General features: G+C 53.8%; 1 protein-coding gene across 1 annotated transcript in view; it reads right to left on the bottom strand.

The window, feature by feature from the left end:
• Dlgap4 (DLG associated protein 4) overlaps positions 1-18,656 on the bottom strand; it is a 147,811-nt gene that overhangs the window by 56,208 nt on the left and 72,947 nt on the right. Inside the window, exon 3 of the mRNA XM_052184097.1 lies at positions 604-1,672. Within this exon, the coding sequence (XP_052040057.1) occupies positions 604-1,599 (996 nt within the window). The 5' untranslated portion in view covers positions 1,600-1,672. The remainder of the gene's footprint in view (positions 1-603; positions 1,673-18,656) is intronic.

The following is an 18,656-nucleotide window of genomic DNA, read 5'->3' as shown; positions in this document are numbered from 1 at the left end:
ACCCCCGTCCGTTCCTGGCTCTCGGGACTGTGGCGTGCTTATTTCTAGCTGTGGTGGCTTCTGTACCCACATGTCCATCTACCCTTTCCAAGCACTTCCTCCCTGTCAATGCCAGCCCCCGTCCTGGGCCCTGAGGGACATATGCCTGCATCAGATGTGGTCTGTGTCCTCGAGGAGAATCCAGTCTCATGGGAGTGGCAGGAAGATGACCATTAGAATGTCATGTGTTGGTTCTCTGAGGGGAGAGGAGTGGCACAGCTTCCTAATCTGTCATCTAAAGAGCAGGGACCTAGTTCAGTCTCTCTCGGGGGTTGGGTTCCCAAGGGCCTAATGAATACATACACCTGCTGAGGACATTGTGAGTTCAGGGATCCTCTTATTAAACCTCCGATTCTACAGCTGAGCAAAGCAATACTCAGCGAGAAGCCATCTCACCAGTGAACCTTTGCTCCAGCTGGGACTCCAGACCACAGCCACCCTGTCCCGCCCTGCCCCACCCCCACCCTGCCTACCCCATCCCTCACCCTGCCCGCCCCACCCCCACCGTTCACTCCCACCCTACCTGCCCCACCCCCACCCTGCCTGCCCCACCAGCACCCCTACCTGCAGGTAATGGTAGGCCAAACCCTGGTGGCAGGATTTGGACTTCAGCAGGCTCTTATCCAAAGTGGCCGAGGTCTTCTGGCAGACCTCGTGGGCATGGCTGAGGGTCAGAGTGGACCAGGAACCACGTTTGACGTAGTTGGTGTCGGTGCCCACTCCAAGGCTGGGACAGGTAGCAGGGGGAGCAGGCGGGGGTGGGGGGGCGGTCAGCTCGGTGGTGGTGTTTTTAGTGGTTTTGAGCATGTGTCCACTGATGGTGTTGTAGGCGTGCATGAAGTAGCGGGGCTGGGTGCGTTCTGGCTGGCGGCCCAGAGTCATCAGCCCAGAGGCCGGGCCGCTGCGGAAGGCACCGCCCTCACCGTCCAAGTTGTCGTCTGAACTCCACCAGCCTGAGATGTTGGAACGGCTCCGCCGTTTGGGCTCCCCAGCCTTGGCCCGTTCCTTGCTTTTGGCCCTGCGGCCTTTCCCGTCCTCCAGGCCGCCTTTCTTGCCACCGTTGCCACCCACCTTGCCCGCGGTGCCCTCCATGGAGGGCGCCTTAGTGAAGAAGAGACGCTGGACAGAGTGGACCAGGTGGCGAATGCGGCCCGGACTCTCACCCCGGGCCTTGGCCTCGCCCCGGGGAAATTGGAGGGTGCTGAAGCCATCACGGTGGATGGGCAGTTGTTTCTCAAACTGGTCCAGGAGGTTGGCAGGCAGCCGGTTGATCTTAGTGGCTTGGGCATGGCTAGGGAATGGGCTTTCCTCGGGCACCTCAAAGTGGGAGTTGTAGTGGATTCGAGGGAAGGTGCTGCTTGGTGGGGGCAGCTGGTTGTTGAGTGGGAAGAGCCCATCCCCCGGCAGTGTGTTTTGCCCGGGGAAGCGGGCTTCCCGGGCAAAGGCCTCGGTGGGCGACAGCAGATAAGGGTTTCGGTCAGGGCCGGCAAAGAGGGGCTCATGAGGTGGGTCCAGGCTGTCGGAGAGGTGGCGGGGGCGGCTGTCACCGAGGCCTTTCATGATCCTGGCCCGTGGGGCGGGGGCCTTTGCCCTAGTGGGGCGCTGGGGTCACCTGTCCCAGGCAGCAGCTGTCCTGGAGAGAAAAGACAACAGGTGGTCAGCTGGTTAACAGGACTGGATAGGGCGGAAAGCAGGAAACGTGCTGAAAATGGCTGGCTTAAGGCCAGGAGTCTGCCCTTGTCATCATGGGTGCCTCCTGTCGAGGTCTGTGCCCTCTGATCACGGTCCTCTGTGTGACTGCTGCTGTGCATAACCAGCACTGGACAGGGGTCTCCAGCCAGAGGGGACAGCAGAGCAGGTTCTCTGTCCACTGTCTCTGAGCACACGGTCCAAGCTGCAGAGGTAGCCAGCCGAGTGTTAAGCAAAGGACACTCTCCTGTTGTGGTCCAATGGACACCTGTCCATGGAAACCCTGAAAGCCATGTTGTTTTGACTCCGAGGTCTCTGACTCCACCCACAGTGGATGGTGGACAGGGAGCTGCCTACTTCCATGTCCTTCCCATCCTGACTGTCTCACTCTGAGGTGCCACACACAAGCACACCCTGCCCCCCGCAGCTACCCCTGAGGCCTACGGAAGCACATGTGAGTCATTTAGACAGGGAATCTCAGAGCCTCCATATCCAGGGTCCCTGGTATCCTCAGTGCTCTGGTAGGTTTGTCTTCTGGTCTGCTCAGCATTTCTTGTCTCCCTTTCCAGAGCCAGAGAGACGTCCAAAGGGCAGGGCTAGGCAGGACCTACCTTACCTGTGGCCAAAGACAGGGCTGCACAGATCTACTTTAGCAGAGAGACCTTCATAACTCTGTAAACCCTTTGTTCCTCCCCAGAGGTTTAATAACTGTGACCCCTGGGCTGGGTGCTGGGCTCCCAATATCAAAGATGCTGACAAGCCCACAGGCCATCTTGGTCCTTTGGGATGACACAGTGGTGGCCTGAGACAGACTCAGGATCAAGGGAGGCCCAGCCTCAGATCAAGGGGGACAAGACAAAGCCTCACAAGAGAGTGGCCAATGGATGGAGTCACTGAGACTCCCTTTGCCCATCTGTAAAATGGGTCAGCTGGACTAGCAGATTTCCAGGACTCTGCTGAAAACACCAGTCCTTAACTTAGCTGCACTGCTCTCTATTTCTGAGCCTCTTCTTGACCATATCATGGAGGCCAACCGGGTTTCTAGGCCCCGTGTCCTGCTCAAAGGAGCCTTGAGTCTAGATCTGTCCTGATAGACCCAGGCTATCCCTGATCCCAAGTCCTTTGCTGACACGGTGAAGTTAAGGGGAGAATCGTGACAAATCTGAGGGTGGGGACCTGATCCCGAGGTTCCTGTTGGACAGAAGAACTATCAGAGTCAGTTCAACAATGCTCACCCCTATGCTGAGGTGTGAGCCGGAGACGGCAACCTTTAGAAGTCTGAATCCCAGACTGTAGCCCAGGTTGGCCTCAGACTCACTAGCCTCCTATCCCGGGCTCTTTGGTGCTGGGACCGCAAGCATCCCCCAGCATGTGCGGCTTCTCAGAGGCTTTGGCCTGCATTTTCCTCATACATAAGCATGTTCAGCCTCCTGTCACCTGGCTCTCGGCCACTCCTACCTTTTTCTTTGGAGCAATGCCTACTGAAGTCCTCTGGCTACTTTACCGTGGAGCTGTTCGCTGTTCTGGCTGTGATCTGCGCCTTAAGCCCTTACCGGATATGGCCTGCATGCTATCTCCACTCTGTCCTGCACAGCTGCCTTGGCTTTTTGAGACCTATTCGTTTTCGTTTTACACATGAGTGTTTTATCTGTATGTCCATCTGTGCTCCATGTGCATGCCTCGCGTCCAGGGAGGCCAGGAGAACAGAAGAAATCTCCAAATGCCTGTAAGCCACTGTCTAGGTGTGAGGAATCGAACCCAGGTCTTCTACTAGAACAGCCAATGCTTCTTTTTTTTTTGTTGGTTTTTGTTTTTCTTTTTTCTTTTCTTTCTTTCTTTCTTTCTTTCTTTCTTTCTTTCTTTCTTTCTTTCTTTTTTTTTTTTTTGTTATTTGGAACAGGGTTTGAACTCATAGAGATCCCCCTGCTTCTACCTCCCAAGTGCTAGGATTTAAGGCATGTGGCAACACCGCCAGGCTGTAGCCAGTACTCTTTACCACCAAACCATCTCCCCAGTTAACTCCCCTCCCCTAGGTTTTTGATAAGAGTTTTCCTCCTTTCCAGCTGGCCGTGCCTTGTTAGCACCGGTCTCCACCCACCAGCACTGTGGCTCATTAATGTCCTGATCTCGCAGAGGGCAGGGCAGGTTCTCCCCACCCAAGCGGAGGAACGAGAAGCCTTCCTATCTCAGGCTCTTGAGTGCTGGGAGAACAAGTAGGCACCACGACGTCTGGCTTCTCACTGTGGCCATAGTGTGCTGTGGTGGCCCCAGGTCCTTCCGTACTGACATCTCCGGCTCCAGCTGCCAAGATCACCAGCTGCTGACAGTTCACAGCCAAATTCCCGCTACAAACTGCTCTAAGTCAGGCAGAATTCCTCGTAGGCCTTCACTGTATCCCCAGAGGCAACCTGCATCAGTAACTGGCTGCCATTCCGATGCCCTTGTTCCCATTCCAGACACCCTACAGGGCTTCTTAATCACAGCTCCCAGTGGGATCAGCAGAGCCTCCGCTGGGACTGTCCTGAGATCCAGTCCCTCCCTCAACCTGGCTCTGGGTGCTGGCCTCTTTCAGAGCAGTCCTAAACACTCCCCCAGAAAACCTCAGCACGCACATCCACACCATTGGGCCTGTCAGTTTCCTCTGAACCCTGCAATAAGCTTGGTGTTAGTATGTCTCTGAGGAGTGCCACCTCACCGTGGGGCACTGGCACTGGCTAAATCGGTTTCCTGAGCCAGTTTCCTCTTCAGCAGAGTCAAAATGAAGCGTACTTTGTGAGATCTGGATGAGGGCTAGCTGTGTTTTCCCTATCATCCCCTGCCCCCCTCCCTACACCGTGCCCTTGGGGACAGGCCAAGCCTTGTGGTCCAGGATGTCCCCAGTACAGCAGAGTGTCAGCATACTGCTGGAGATGGATTCAAATCCTGCCTCTGCTTTTACTTCCTGTGACCTCAAACTGGTTTCCTGTCTCTAAGACAGCAAGGGTTTGAGCAAGGATGGTCTGTCTGCTCATAGTGAGTCTCTCAGGGCTCCAGCTTTGCTGCATACGGGTCCTTCAGGAGCCTGGCACCCAGGGGTGGCAGAACCTCACTGTAGGGAGTTTTAAAATAGGCATCTGCGGCCTTGCAGGGGAGGCAGCTGGCTGCCGTGCACTGCCTTTCTCAATGAGCTATACTTAGGCCCATCCGGGTGTCCATAATTGCCTCTCATTAATATAAGCCTCATTGCCTTCACGGAAACTCAGAGGAGGGAGATGCTGCCGCCCTGGGGAGCCCTCTGGGCTCTGTGGTGCTTCTGTGGCTTCAGCCACCACCCGCCGCCAGCCGCCAGCCGCCAGCCACCAGCCACAGGATGGACCCTCTCTACCCTGCCACACATCATCTCGGAGCTTGTGAGCATGGGAGAGCTAAAGTAGGGAAGAGGCCAGAGACAGAACTCCTCAAGAAGCCAGGAATCCCTCGTCCGTGCACACTTCAGGCTCTCTGTCAGACAAACCACGCCCGCACCCACACCCACACTGACTGAGCCTCTAAACATCTTTAGCTGTTCTCCACTCTGCTCCTCAAGACTTTCTTCTCCCTCAGTCTCTGGTATAAAGAATGTATCTGCAGCTCTTAGAAAAGCTGCCTCTGCTGCGGGCAGTGGTGGCACACGCCTTTAATCCCAGCACTTGGGAGACAGAGGCAGGCGGATTTCTGAGTTTGAGGCTAGCCTGGTCTACAGAGTGAGTTCTAGGACAGCCAGGGCTATACAGAGAAACCCTGGCTCAAAAAAACAAAAAAACAACAAAATAAGAAAGAAAAGAAAAGAAAAGAAAAGAAAAGAAAAGAAAAGAAAAGAAAAGAAAAGCTGCCTCTAAGGTTGCCTTAAGACAGGGGGAGGCTTAACAAGGATAGTCCTACTCAGTGCTGAGCCTCGATGGTAAGGCAGAGAGAAATCAAGTGTGCGCAGTGGGCTGTGAACTGAACAACAAAAGAGAGGCTAGGAGCGAGTGGGGCTGAAGGGCCTGCACGCTCGCTCGCTCGCTCTCTCGCTCGCTCGGAATTCTCACTGCTCACCTCGGGCGTGGAGCACACAGTCCCCGCTAGCTCTCTGAGGGGTGATGTGTGAAAGGGAAGATGGGTTCCTCAGAGCCGCCGGGGCTTTGATGCTGTTGGAGGTGTCTCTGGACACACTCCCTTCCTCCTCCTCCTCTGTTGCCAACCCCCGAGTCCAGGGACTGAATGCGCTCTCCACATGCTCTGTCACTGCTGTTGTTCTGGTGCACACCGCCATCCACACACGGCACTTCTACACTGGGGCTGCCTACCCAGTGTGTCCCTCAGACTCCTCAGTATCTCACTCTGCATGTTTGACAGCTCCACCCCAGCTGCTCCGCCTCTCCCAGCTCAAGTCAGAGGCCAGGACATGCTGTCCTCCTTCCAGTGGGCTCAACAACAAACGCTCCCTGAATGGTTGTACCTGCATCATGTCTTCGGAGTCCTGCCTCTCTATCTCCACAGCCCTGCCTGGGGCTTCATACACAGGCTGTCCTTAACAAAAAAAGAGCTGGAGAGATGGTTCAGCAGTTAAGAGCACTGGCTGCTCTTCCAGAGGTCCTGAGTTCAATTCCCAGCATCCACATGGTGGCTCACAACCATCTGTAATGGGATCCGATGCCCTCTTCTGGGGTGTCTGAAGACAGCTGCAGTGTACTCATATAAATGAAATAAGTAAATCTTAAAAAAAAAAAAGAAAGAAAGAACCACTGACGTAGGAGATCAGTGGTTTAAATTATAATAATTTTTAAAAAGCCCAACAACAACAACAAAAGAAAAACAAAACAAAAACCAGTTATCTTTTATTTGTTATTTATTTTTACTTTATGTGTCTGTGTATCGTGTGCATGCCTGGTACCTGTGGAGGCCAGATGCAAACACAGGAGTCCCTGAAACTGGAGTTAACAGATAGTTGTGAGCTTCTAAATGAATCCTGGGAATTGAACCCGGGTCCTCTGGAAGAGCAGCCAGTGCTCTTAACTGCTGAGCCATCTCTCCACTTTTTTTGTTTTTTAAAGCCAGAAAGTTTCCTTTACAGTCTGGGCTGACCCTAAACTCACAGCAGTTTTACCTCAGCCTCTTCAGCCCTGGAATGAGAGGCATGCGCCACCCAAGCATGCTTCAGGGCCTTCTGAGACTCCTTTGGTCCCAGGATAGACCACCAACTGTTCCTGATGTCGGGCCTCATTTCTGCCTTCACCGGGGTAGGGGTGGGTGGGGGGTGGGGGGTGAGGGGGGGTGGGTGGGGGGTGGGTGGAGGGTGAGGGTGGTGGGTGGGTGGGTGGTGGGTGGGGGGTGGTGTCTTCATTCTGGTAACTTCATTTCCTTCCCCAGTGCCCTGCCTGGCCCTGTCTGAAGTGCATTGCTTATGTCTCACAGGATTTTGGCTTCCTTTAGGCCCAGGTCACCAGGCTTCCTCCAACATCCACAGGGCATCTCCACACACCACCGGGAGCTCTCTCTGCTGTGCCACCAGATACACGGTTCCTGTACTGGAACAACATGTGTCACTGTCCCTTCTGTGTTCCTAGCCCTCTGCCTAGAGCCCGGAGACAGCAAGCAAGCGGGTGTGAGGGGAAGGAGCGCCAAGAAGTCTTAGGGGACCATGAAAGAAATTGGGAAGCCAGGCTGATGCGGTGGAGAGCGCCCGCTGTCTCCTGAATGCTGTGCAGAGAGCTTCTTCAGTCCCTGATCCCATTTCTCTTGTCAAACATCCCAGTGTGGCTCCGCTTCCTGTCACATTCGCCTGGGTGTCACCAACAGGACATTGTGGCAGTGGCTCTGTCTGTCCTCTCATACCAGGTTGGGAAAGGCAAGGCAGCATCTGCTCCGCCCTCTTTGGTAAGTTGGCTGGCTGCCTGGAGGAACTGTGACCTGCCGAGGGGACAAGATGTAGCACATCCCCGAGGGACCCAGGCAAGAGTCAGGCTACAAGGCTGCTCCTGACCCCCAGAATCTGTGTGCCAACATACAGGTCTTCTGTATAGCTAACTCTGGAGTGGGTGGTCACACAGACACTTGCATTAGAGGAGGAAACACAGTTCTGGGGACTGAAGTCCCAAGCTGGGAGAACAGGTGTGGTTTGCTATCGCCTACCAAACTGGGACCTGGGCTCAGCTCCTGACAGCTTCGTGTGATCCAGATGATTGCCAGGTCCTATGTGCTTCCTGCCGAGCCCGTGTCCATAGCAACTGTTTGGAAAGCGTGACATTCAATCAACCAGTTGTTTGGTGGACAGGACTGCGGGGAGGTGTGGCTCACCCTGTCCCCACAGCAGGCCCTGGCCTCTCTGAGACAATCACAGAGGGACTCCTGGGCCTTCCTGGGAGTGACCTCCGTGCGTGTGGCTGCCCAGAATGTTGGATACTGGGGTTCCTGGGGTGTGAAGCTGGATACCAGCAGGGCCCTGGGGTGACCGGATTCCATTTACCTTTGCCTAGTCTCAGGTGGGATGTCAGAGGTCATGGGGCCATGCCCAACCCCCATCGCTTCATCGATGACTAATAGGGAAACAACACTAAGAACCGTACGTCCCTAAGTACATGTCACCATATGTCACTGAGCACAGGCACAGAGGGGCAATGTCAGACAGCCTTGGAAAAATTCAAGGTAGAATCCCTTTCCTCTGTTCCTCTCACCGGATCTCAGGTCTTTTCTCACACTCCCAACATAACTCCAGCCTCCTCGGGCTGACTCAACCACTGGACTCCCACGAGTCACTCCCCTGGTGCCTGTTCACTGTGGCCACAGAACCGTCATCCATACAGGTCCCGCCATTTCCCTCCCGGCTCTTCTCACACTTGGCTGCTTATACTGCTTCAAGTTTCTGTCAAGCGCCACCTCCTTCCTGCCACAAAGGATGCGCCACTCCACCCTGTCCTCTCTCCACTACGCCCTTAATGGTTTCCTTCAAAACACTCCCCAGGTACCATGGGTATTCTTCAGAGCTGCCTCCATCTTTCAGAGTCTTTCTCTTATGATACGGAAGGGAAGGGAACACATGTGTGCCTATCCCATTTTGTCTCCGGTGCTGCGCACAGAGCAAGCCCAGGCCAGGCAGGGGACAGAGAAAAGCTGCTAAAAAGCACAAGGAAGTCAGGTGGGGAAGAACCCCGAGGAGAGACCTGGAAAGAGCTGGGAGACAGGATGCGTTAAAGCCGAAACCCACCCCGGGGTGAATGAATGTTCCTCAGCCTTTTGGAAGGCCAGGGGTCAAAGGGCAGGCAGCTCAGGGGTCACTGTGGAGACAGCTCTTGGAGTGAGCAGGGGCTCATCATCTTCCTTTGCCATCAGGGCCTGGCTGGACCTGTCACCTCTGGGTTGCCACAGTGAAGAAGTATTTGTTGAGCTGTGGAGGCCGTGGTGCTGAGGCGGGGTTGGCTGGCTGAGCACTTCCGCAGGTCACCTTCCCTGGCTTAGTTCTCTCAGTTTGACAATGGAGGGGATGACCTCAGCCGAGAGAGACCTGTGTGGACCAGGGGGATACAGCTAAGGCTAAAGGTGGGCTAGAACAGGGTTGGGCACAGTCCAACTGAGGCACGCATCTCCCTCTCCCCACCCCCAGCCACAGACAGTCCTCTTACCTACAAGCTGTGGGCTCTGAAGAGATGACAGAGCATTATTATTCTGTCATCAAAAGCGAGAAAGTCAGGACACTTAGCCACGGTGGGCTCAGAGCCTGAGAAAAAGTCAGGTAAAATTTTCAGAGCAGAGCGAGCTTGGAGAACAAAAGGCAGCTTTGTGCTTGCCAGGGGCTTGGAGCGGGCACCGGGGAGTGACACTTTAACAATGGCTGTGAGCTCGGTAGGGGCACAGGAGGAACCCGGGGACGGAGGTGTTCACGGTTGCTCTGCACTAGAAATGGGCCCCATACCTTCGACTGCAACTTTAAAATGGCAGGCCTGGCCTGGCGCACTAGCTGCCTTGGATGCTGGGGCAGAAGTTCCCGTCTGCCTGGGCTGCACCGAAGCTCAAAGGCGACCTGAGAGACATGGTGAAACCCTGTCTTAAAACGACAAGTAGGCTATAGGGATGGGTGTGGCTGGGGCTGGGGCCATGGCTTGATGGTTACAAGATACAAGCACTTGCTCTGTAATCATGAGGGCCAGAGTTCAGATCCCGGAAATGCATAGAACTCCAACTCCAGAAGATTTAACACTGTCTTTTAGCCTTCTCAGGCATGCGTGTACACACACACACACACACACACACACACGCACACACACACACACACACACACACACAGAGGTGGGGTGGGGGCCTTGAGTGGGTATCCTAGCTCAGTTTAAAAATATATCTCCCTGGAGATGGAGAGATGGTTCAGCAGTTAAAAGCACTGGCTACTCTTCCAGAGGACCCAGATTCGATTCCTAGCACCCACGTGGCAGCTCACAACTGTCTGTAACTCCAGTTCCAGGGGATCTGACTCCCTCACACAGACATGCATGCAAGAGGAACATCAATGTACAAAAAAATGAAAAAAAATTTCACTTGTTTAAAAAATACCTCAAGAAGAATAAGGAAGCATAGCACCTCATAAAGGGCCTGTGGGCACCCTATAGAGAGGCACTGGGTGGCTAAAGGAAACCCACAGTCCTGTGGGCCAGCGTGTGTCTGTAGCTCTGTCCCCCACCTTGGCTTCCTGCATGCCACAGCAGTGACCATACACAACTGGCATCCCACGGCAGTACTCTGAGGAGGTCTTTGAGTTCTATCTCCAGAGTGAGAATCAAGCACAAGAAATGATTTTTACAAAGCTGCACAAGGCAGGGCTAGGATTGAACCCAGGCACCCTCCAGCCCACTCCTCACGCCCCCAGCCCACTCCTCATGCCCCCAGCCCACTCCTCACACCCCCAGCCCACTCCTCACGCCACCCCTTTTGTTTCTAATTTGCCGTTTCCCAAAGCCTCTGGTTGGTTTCATGCTCAGGGGACACTATCTGTAACTGCCAGTTCAGTAGGCAGGACCTCACCAGGTTGGCCTGAGGGGTTTGGAGAAGGAGGTGGTGTAGGGGCATGTTGACCTGCCTCTGGCAGAAAGCTTTAGGAGTAGGCAGACCCTGGAGGCCTGTTTCATTCTGGCTTCCACTGAGGGACCGTCCTAGAAGGTCGAGCTGGCAAACAGCTGAACTAAACGGTCAGCACGCAGTCACTGCCAGCACATTTAATTCAATTCCTCCAGCCTTTATGGGGCCTGCTCTGACTCACCCCGGCCCAGCCCTCAAGCCTGTGGTGAAGTGCGGGAGGCAGAAATACACACAGCAATTATAAAACACATAAAAACACACCCCAGGAAGTGTTAAAGCTGGGGGCACAGCCCGGTGTGGGGAGAGGTCAGTAGTTACTGGGGCAATGGGAGAGCTCCCAGCCAGCCAGATCTGAGGGCCAGTGACATCCACCGTGTGTGTGTGTGTGTGTGTGTGTGTCCGTCCATATACATGTATGCAGGTGCTATACATGTGTAGAGGTCAGAGGTCAAGCTCATGTATCTCAGGTACTGCTCACCTTGGTTTTACTTTTTTTTTTTTTTTTTTTTTTTTTGGTTTTTGGTTTCAAGAGTGTTTCTCTGTGTTGTCCTGGCTACCTGGGAACTCAGTCTGTACACCAGGCTGGTCCTAACTCAGAGATCTATCTGCCTCTGCCTCCCAAGCACTGGTATTAAAGGTGTGTGCCACCACTGACTACCCAGCTTTTACCTTTCTTGTTGTTGGTTTTTGGTTGTTTTTTTTTTTTTTTCCGGATTTGGTTTTTTCGAGACAGGGTTTCTCTGTGTAGCCCTGGCTGTCCTGGAACTCACTCTGTAGACCAGACCAGGCTGGCCTCGAACTCAGAAATCCACCTGCCTCTGCCTCCCAGAGGGCTGGGATTACAGGCGTGTGCCACCACCTCCCGGCTATCACAAGGTTTTATGAGACAGGGTTTCTCACTGGCTTGGGCCTCGCCAAGCACTGCAGGCTGGCAGCAAGCTTCAGGGATTTGGTCTGTCTCCTCCGTGCTGCGATTATAGGTATGGCCTTTTGTGTGGACATTGAGAACCAAAACATACACGCACACGCGTGCACACACACACACACACACACATACACACGCACATGTGAGTGCAGGCGTGTGAGTGTGCGTGCGCCGACTCCCATTCTGAATTTTGGGGCACTGAGCCACAAAATTCCAGAACCTTAGAAACCATGAGGTAACAAACATTTACTGGTCTGGGGGAAGGGGATACAAAGCAATAGATAATCACCACCTATTTCTGGAAAAGTGTTGATTTTCATTTGCATACTCCAGAGACGGGGTGGGCGGTCTCAGTACTTCCCAAGCAGTTGGCTCCAACCCCAGGCAACTCCAGCTCTCTGAAGGCCGAGCTTGTTTCGCTCTCTGGGGTCACAGAGGACATGGGTTCTCTCTATCCTGGGTCAGCTAGAGCAGAATTGCATCCTGCTGTGGTCTGAATGTGTGTGCCCTCCAGTATCCGTTGGAATTTTAGGCCATTGTGATGCTATTGGGAGCAGGACCCAAGGCTAGACCCCTTTGCTTGCCCTTAGACTCGCCCGCCCTTTCTCCCTCCTTCTCCCTCCACTTCAGCCCCAAACTCCTCCACTGGTTTAGGTCCTTACCAGGGGTTGCCCTTTGACCCTGAACTTCTTATCTCCCAGAACCGTGAGCCAACACATTTCTGCTCATTGGAAATGACCTAGACTGGAACTGTGAGGGGCTCGCCATGCACGAAGCCCTGAGTTTAATCCCAGCACTGGAAGCGTGGCCCAGCAAGGTGGTGCACGCCTTTAATCCCAGCACTCGGGAGGCAGAGGCAGGCAGAGCTCTATGAGGTCACCTGTTCTATGTACAAAGCTAGTTTCAGGACAGCTACAGAGAAACCCTGTCTTAAAAAATAACAAAACCAATCAAAAATAAAATAAATCAAAAATAAAATAAGTCAAAAATAAAACAAAGTATCGTTATTCTTGCCTGCCGTGAAGGCAGGAGGCCCTCAAAGTCACCGCCAAGGTGGGCTACACAGTAAGGCCCTGTTTCTACGGCTGGGGACAGACCTCAGTGGTGAGCATTTGCTAGCATGTAGGAAAGCCCTGGATTCCTGGCCCAGCACAGGTGAGCTCAACAATTACCCAGGAACATCTCTGGCTTCCTCTCGGAGCTGCACAGCGCCTGGGAAGAGAGCTATCTTCTCTTCGCCTTCTTGTGCTCCCTCTTCAGGTTACTCCAAGCCTCTGCCAGACGCGCACTCAGAGTCAGCAGGATATAAATGAGTTACCGAATGATGATCCCCATTACACAGGCCCTCCAGTCACCTGACACATTAGCCCATGTGACAGATCTGCATAGGTTCCATTTTACAGAAGGGGAAACTGAGCCCACAGAGGCGATGGGGCTTGCCTTGGCGTTCATTTGCAGCTGGGCATAGTTTTTCAGTCTGCAGGATTTTGATGTAGCAGGAACCCAACCCTCACTGTGGCCTTGACTCCAGTCATGCTGGCTTCCTTGTTCTTTGAGCTCATAAGCACTTTGCTACCTCAGGACCTTTGCACGTGCAGGTTCTCAGGATATTTTGCCTAATTCGTAGGTTGGTACAAGCACTACCATTTTGGGGTACAGAGGTCCTCGACCCTGTCCTGCATGGGAGTTCCCTTCTCTTCCTCATGTAGCTGCACAACTCACCTACGTCTGATGTGGTCTTTGTGTCCGTCCCTTCCACACCTCCCGGGTTATGAGCTCTGACTGTACCTTTGGATTGTTCTGTTTAAGGCTGTGTCCTCAACACCAGTGCCATACTCACACCCAGGGTGGTTCAGTGTGGCACGAAGGAGCACGAACTGCCCTGCTCAGCTCCGGGCAGTGGGGGTGCGGGATCAGGATGGCAGCTACAGCAGTATCTGGGAGGCAAAAAGACTGTCTGAGGTCCCACTGGCCTAAGGGGCACAAGCCGGAGTCCCCTCCTCTCTGAGGACACGTGGCCCCACCTGTTAGGGAGGCGCTGGCTGCCACTCGCTAGACTGCTCCAGCTGCTGACACAGAATGAAATATTCATCCATGGCCAGAGATTCGCAGAGTGTGTTGAAGATGGATTGCAGTTTCATGTGCCTATGAAATCTAATTGGATTCAACGCAGGGCATTTGGTTTCTCGGAATAGACACACCATTTTCTCGAGCACACAGCCTCTGCCACCCAGGGCTGGGAGGGTGCTGGCTGGGCCTGTACCTATCACCTATCACAGACCTGACGGGCGGGCGGGCGGGCGGGCGGGCGGGGCTGGCTGTGAGAAGAGTTAGCCTGACCTGTCAAGGTAGTGCTTTGATTCCCCACTAAAGCAGGTCCCTCCCCTCCTTCCTACCCCCCCATAAAGGTGCCTTCCTCTCTTTTCATTCCATGCCCACGGGGCCAACCCTCGCTGCTGCTGCTTCTTCTGTCTCATGCCTCCCCCCAAGGCAGGTCTTCAGATGGTGCAGATTTTGAGTTCTGTCTCCCACTTTTCATCTGAACAGAGGAGGTGGGTCACAGTCGACTCAGTACTGCCTGTGTGGTCAGAGTAATAGCGCCCCGGCAGCTGTGCAGCATGGATCCACTTGGCCCCACCCCCTGGAGCGCAGCCTGTGGTAAATTCACTTAACCTCTTGGTGTCTATGTCCTCACCTAGGAAGAAGTGTGGTGATCAGAATACCAACTGTCTAAAGCTTTTAAGGGGACTAAGGAGTCAGGCCAGCATGCACCGCGGGGCCTGGGCTGCAGACGGAGCTCAGCGGTTTCTATCTGGCATTAGCATGTTAGCCTTATGTTGCTCAAAACTCCTGCCACACCTTTCTCTGTGGCCTGGTTGGGGACGTGCTTTCTTATAAACACGACTTCTCTGAGCCTCAGACTTTCTGCACCTCAGCCAGGTCAGTCTCATGAAGAGATCTGTTACATTTCCGTTCGCTCTCTACCGTCATACCTACTTTGACTGCAGTCCCCTCTGGAGGGAATAGCCTTCCCAACATTCTTTCCAGGCTAACATTTACATCTCTGAAAATCACCTCCTGCAGGAGGCCTTCCCTGACCACACAGGCTTCCCGGCTCCTGACGCCTGCCCCCTACTCCCTGAGATGGACTTCGCCCTCAGCCAGCTGCTTCCACAGCTCTTGGATCTTCTCCCTGACAGAAGTGCCATCGCACCTTGAGAACACAGAAACTGCTTAATCCCCAGAGGAGCAAAGGGGTGTTCTTTTTCAAGCAAGTATGTGACATTTATGAAAATTGGCCACATTTTGAACCACAAAGCAAGTCTCAATAAATACCAAAGACACAACACAAGCTGGTTGTCTTTATCATGAGTTCAAGGCCAGCCTGGTCTACTTAGTAAACTCCAGGCTAGCCAGAGTGACAGTGTTGATAATCTGAATTCGATCCCCAGGAGGAGATTGAACTCCCTAAAGTTGTCTTCTGACCTCCACATATGTGCTGGGTGTACCTGTACTTTACACACAGACACACACAGACACACAGACACACACACACACACACAATTTAAAAACCCACAAAAATCAAAAGTAACTCATAGGCCAGGGAATAAGCCAAATAGGAAACAAAAATTAGGAGTGAATGATGACGAAAACATCAGCATTTGTGAGACATGGCTCGCGCCAACCTGAAAAACTATTCACATCTCAGTGCTGACATGAAGGGGAAAAGTCTGGAAACATTGTGGTGTGTGTCTGATCCCAAATGTTAGAAAGGAAGGCTGATAGAAATGGAAAGGTGGAGAGGGAGGAGGTCCTGACCAACGTCCACGTGTCCCCTCCAATGCCCTGGGGACATTACTACCCCACAGCTGGGCAGCCCAGGGCTGGCGGCTGGAGAGCGGACAACTCGCCGCTGGTGGAAAGCTGGCCGGTCCACTCTCACAGACAGTGCTTCAAGCTGGGGGAGGGGACTCAGCCACCCACACGACGTCACCCGGACAGACCATACAGCTAAGCTGAGTGAAACCACGGGCTACATTTTCTAACAAGCTCTTGGAGACACAGGCCACCACAGGGCAAGGGAACCCACCTCCTTCTTAGGGACCTTGGTCTGCATTTATGCTTTCAGAACCTGATCCAAACTGCTTTGAAGTCAGACCTTAGCTTACTTCTCTGCTGTGTGAGACTAAAGGCCATTCCTCCGTCCCGCCAGGCGCGATGGCTCATCCTAGCACCCATGCGGCGGAGCACGGGCTGGCTTCCTGGCATGGGGTGGCAGTGCCCCTCTTAGACAGCACAGCTCGCACAATCCTCCTCTGAGCACACAGACCCAGGGAGCAGCAGCAGGACCGGCCAGGCTACTGGGTTTGTCAGGGGAAGAATGATTTGGGTCAAGAATTACTGGAGAAGGGTGTCCTGTCTCCTCCCCTCCTTTCTGAGGTTGTGGTTCAAAGGGAAGCTGGTGGCTCTGGGTCGATGCTTTCTAAGAGTCTCTTAGATGCAGTGATGTGAGATCTGGAGATGGCCTGGAGCTGGCTGAACATGAGCTGCCTTCCCAGGTGTTCAGGGAGGCCAACTTGACCCCTTCCTTCTTCAGTGGACAGCAGTTCCCAGGCTATGGTGCCATCTCAGTGGGGCTCCTAAGGTGGCAGTTGGTGCTGGCCTTGGAGGCTGACCTGCTCAGCTACAGAGACCCTGTGCCTTTGGAAGCCTGCTGTCCCTCTCCAGAAGATGGCAATACCACCCGCTGCACCCAAGTCACAGCACTGAGGGACCACAAGGGCGATGGTACCCACTCATGTGGTGCTGATGATGGACAATGACTGTGACAGGGAAGCCAGGTGGTTAGTGTCCTGGGGGCCAAACATCTGCCAGAGCTCTGTTACTCACTCAGTCGCTGTCACTCAGGGACTAGTAAGTCACTGGGCAATAGTGAAAGAGAAGTGAGGAGAGGCTTTCAGGAAGTGTCTCTGGAGAGCAGTGAGAGGTGAAACCCATGGTGAAGAGCATTCCAGGTAGTGAAGTAACTAGAATGGAAGTAGGCATGCTCTGTGTGTGTGTGTATGTGTGTGTGTCTGTGTGCATACACGTGTATGTGTGTGTGCATGCATGTATGTGTCTGTGTGCATGCATATGTGTATGTGTGTGTGCATGCATGTGTGTGTGTGCATGCATGTGTCTGTGTGCATGCATATGTGTATGTGTGTGTGCATGCATGTGTGTGTGTGTGTGCACGCATGTGTGTGTGTGTGTGCGTGCACGCATGCATGTGTAATGGCCAGTACAGCTGAGCAGTGGAAGAAAGGGAGGACATAGAGGCTCTGAGGGCCACCATATTCCCCAGGCAAAGTGTCTTTATCTTCTGGGTGAAGGAATCATGGTCCGACCCAAGCAGCTGCCCACCAGCACCCACTCTTCCCACATGGCCTCAATAAGCATTGCTGGAACCTGGAACGGATTCTGAATGAGAGGGTGTGTCTGGGGAGAGGCCCCCAACCCTGACATTGTAGAAGCCTGAAGCCCGGGCATGTGGGCGTCAAGGCAGGTCGGATCTGGGTCATGGAGGAGCGGGTGGGGGAGGAGGAAGGGTGGTAGAGGCAGCCACCTGGGGCTGGGTGGGTGGGGGCGGCCTCTCCATGGAGACAGCGTTTGAAAGTATCACTGGAATTACTCACGGAGGCCCGTGCACACATGTGCGTGTGCCCAGGGCCATGTGCACGCACATACACCCAGAGCCCAGGCAAGCCTGGAGCAGCTCAGAAGCTACTTAAGGACTGACGTCATCCCTCAGCAGGGCTGAAGACACTGAAGTCCATCTCAGGAAGCAGGGGGCAGACGTCAGGAGCCCTGGCGGGCAGGCAGGCTACTACTTCAGAGCCCACAAGGCAGAGGCGTAGAGTAGCACCTCTCTTTCCTGTGCTTGGCCTAGTAGGGACTCTAAGAACTGAGGCCCATCATCTCAGGGGTACCAGCCAGCTTCTTAAGGAGAAAGATCTTAAACACAGCTACAAAGACAACGCAAGTGGTGGTGCGAGGCAGAGCCCTGGGAAAAGGTGGGAGCAGGAGGATGAAAAGTCACATGACCTCGTCTGTAGAAGTTATATTTGAGCTGATGATGTCTGGGGTGAGGAGAAATGGACAGGACAGGGATACACGTGAAGGGGGGATTCTAGGCAGACAGCACAGTATATGCAAAGGGCCTGAGGCTGGAAAAGGACTCATGGGTTCAGAGAATGAAAAAGAAAGCAAGCGTGGTGGGCGGGCGTGGAATAGGGAGCTGGGCCTCCTTCCCTTTAGATACAGCAGAGTGCCGCGCAGAGGCTATGGCCGGAGAGAAGACAAGTGCCTGGGCTTGCTCCCAGATGCCTCAGGGTTCTCTTAGAGTTCAAATATGCTCTCATTGTGTGACACTGAGTGGGTCATGCCCTTGTCTGAGCCTCTGTCCTCCCCTGGACAAGAGGCAGCCCAATCCACAGCCCAATCCGTTTAATGCCAGAGAGATGTGTATGTAATGCACGTGGTAACCGCAGAATACACGGAGCCTCCTACCTCCGTTCCTCACATTGCTTATCTGTTTGGAGTGGTTGTGGTTCCATCTGCAGGCTTGCTGGGGCTAGCTCAGTCTACAGCATCAGGGCTACCCATGGTTGTATCCGAGCTGGCTCCGTGTCCCAGGGACTCCAGCCCAACAGAGCTGTCCTTTACTCCGTCCTCAGCCCAAATAATAGTTCCCTGACTCAACAGTCCAAATGGGGAAGCAGCCCCAGGCCACGAGGCAAAGGAGAGGAGTCAGGTTCCTCTGGCCTCCTCCATCTCTTCACCAGATATCCACTCTGTCCTGACATACCTCGCCTGCTCTAAATCAATCATCCATTCTTTCTCAGCAGCTCTCAGGTCCGTGGACTCACTCCATCCTTACCCCTAAGTTCTGAACAAAAAT

This window comes from Apodemus sylvaticus, chromosome 5 (genome assembly GCF_947179515.1).
Source record: "Apodemus sylvaticus chromosome 5, mApoSyl1.1, whole genome shotgun sequence".
NCBI lineage: Eukaryota > Metazoa > Chordata > Mammalia > Rodentia > Muridae > Apodemus > Apodemus sylvaticus.
This window is presented reverse-complemented; position numbering and strand designations above follow the sequence as displayed.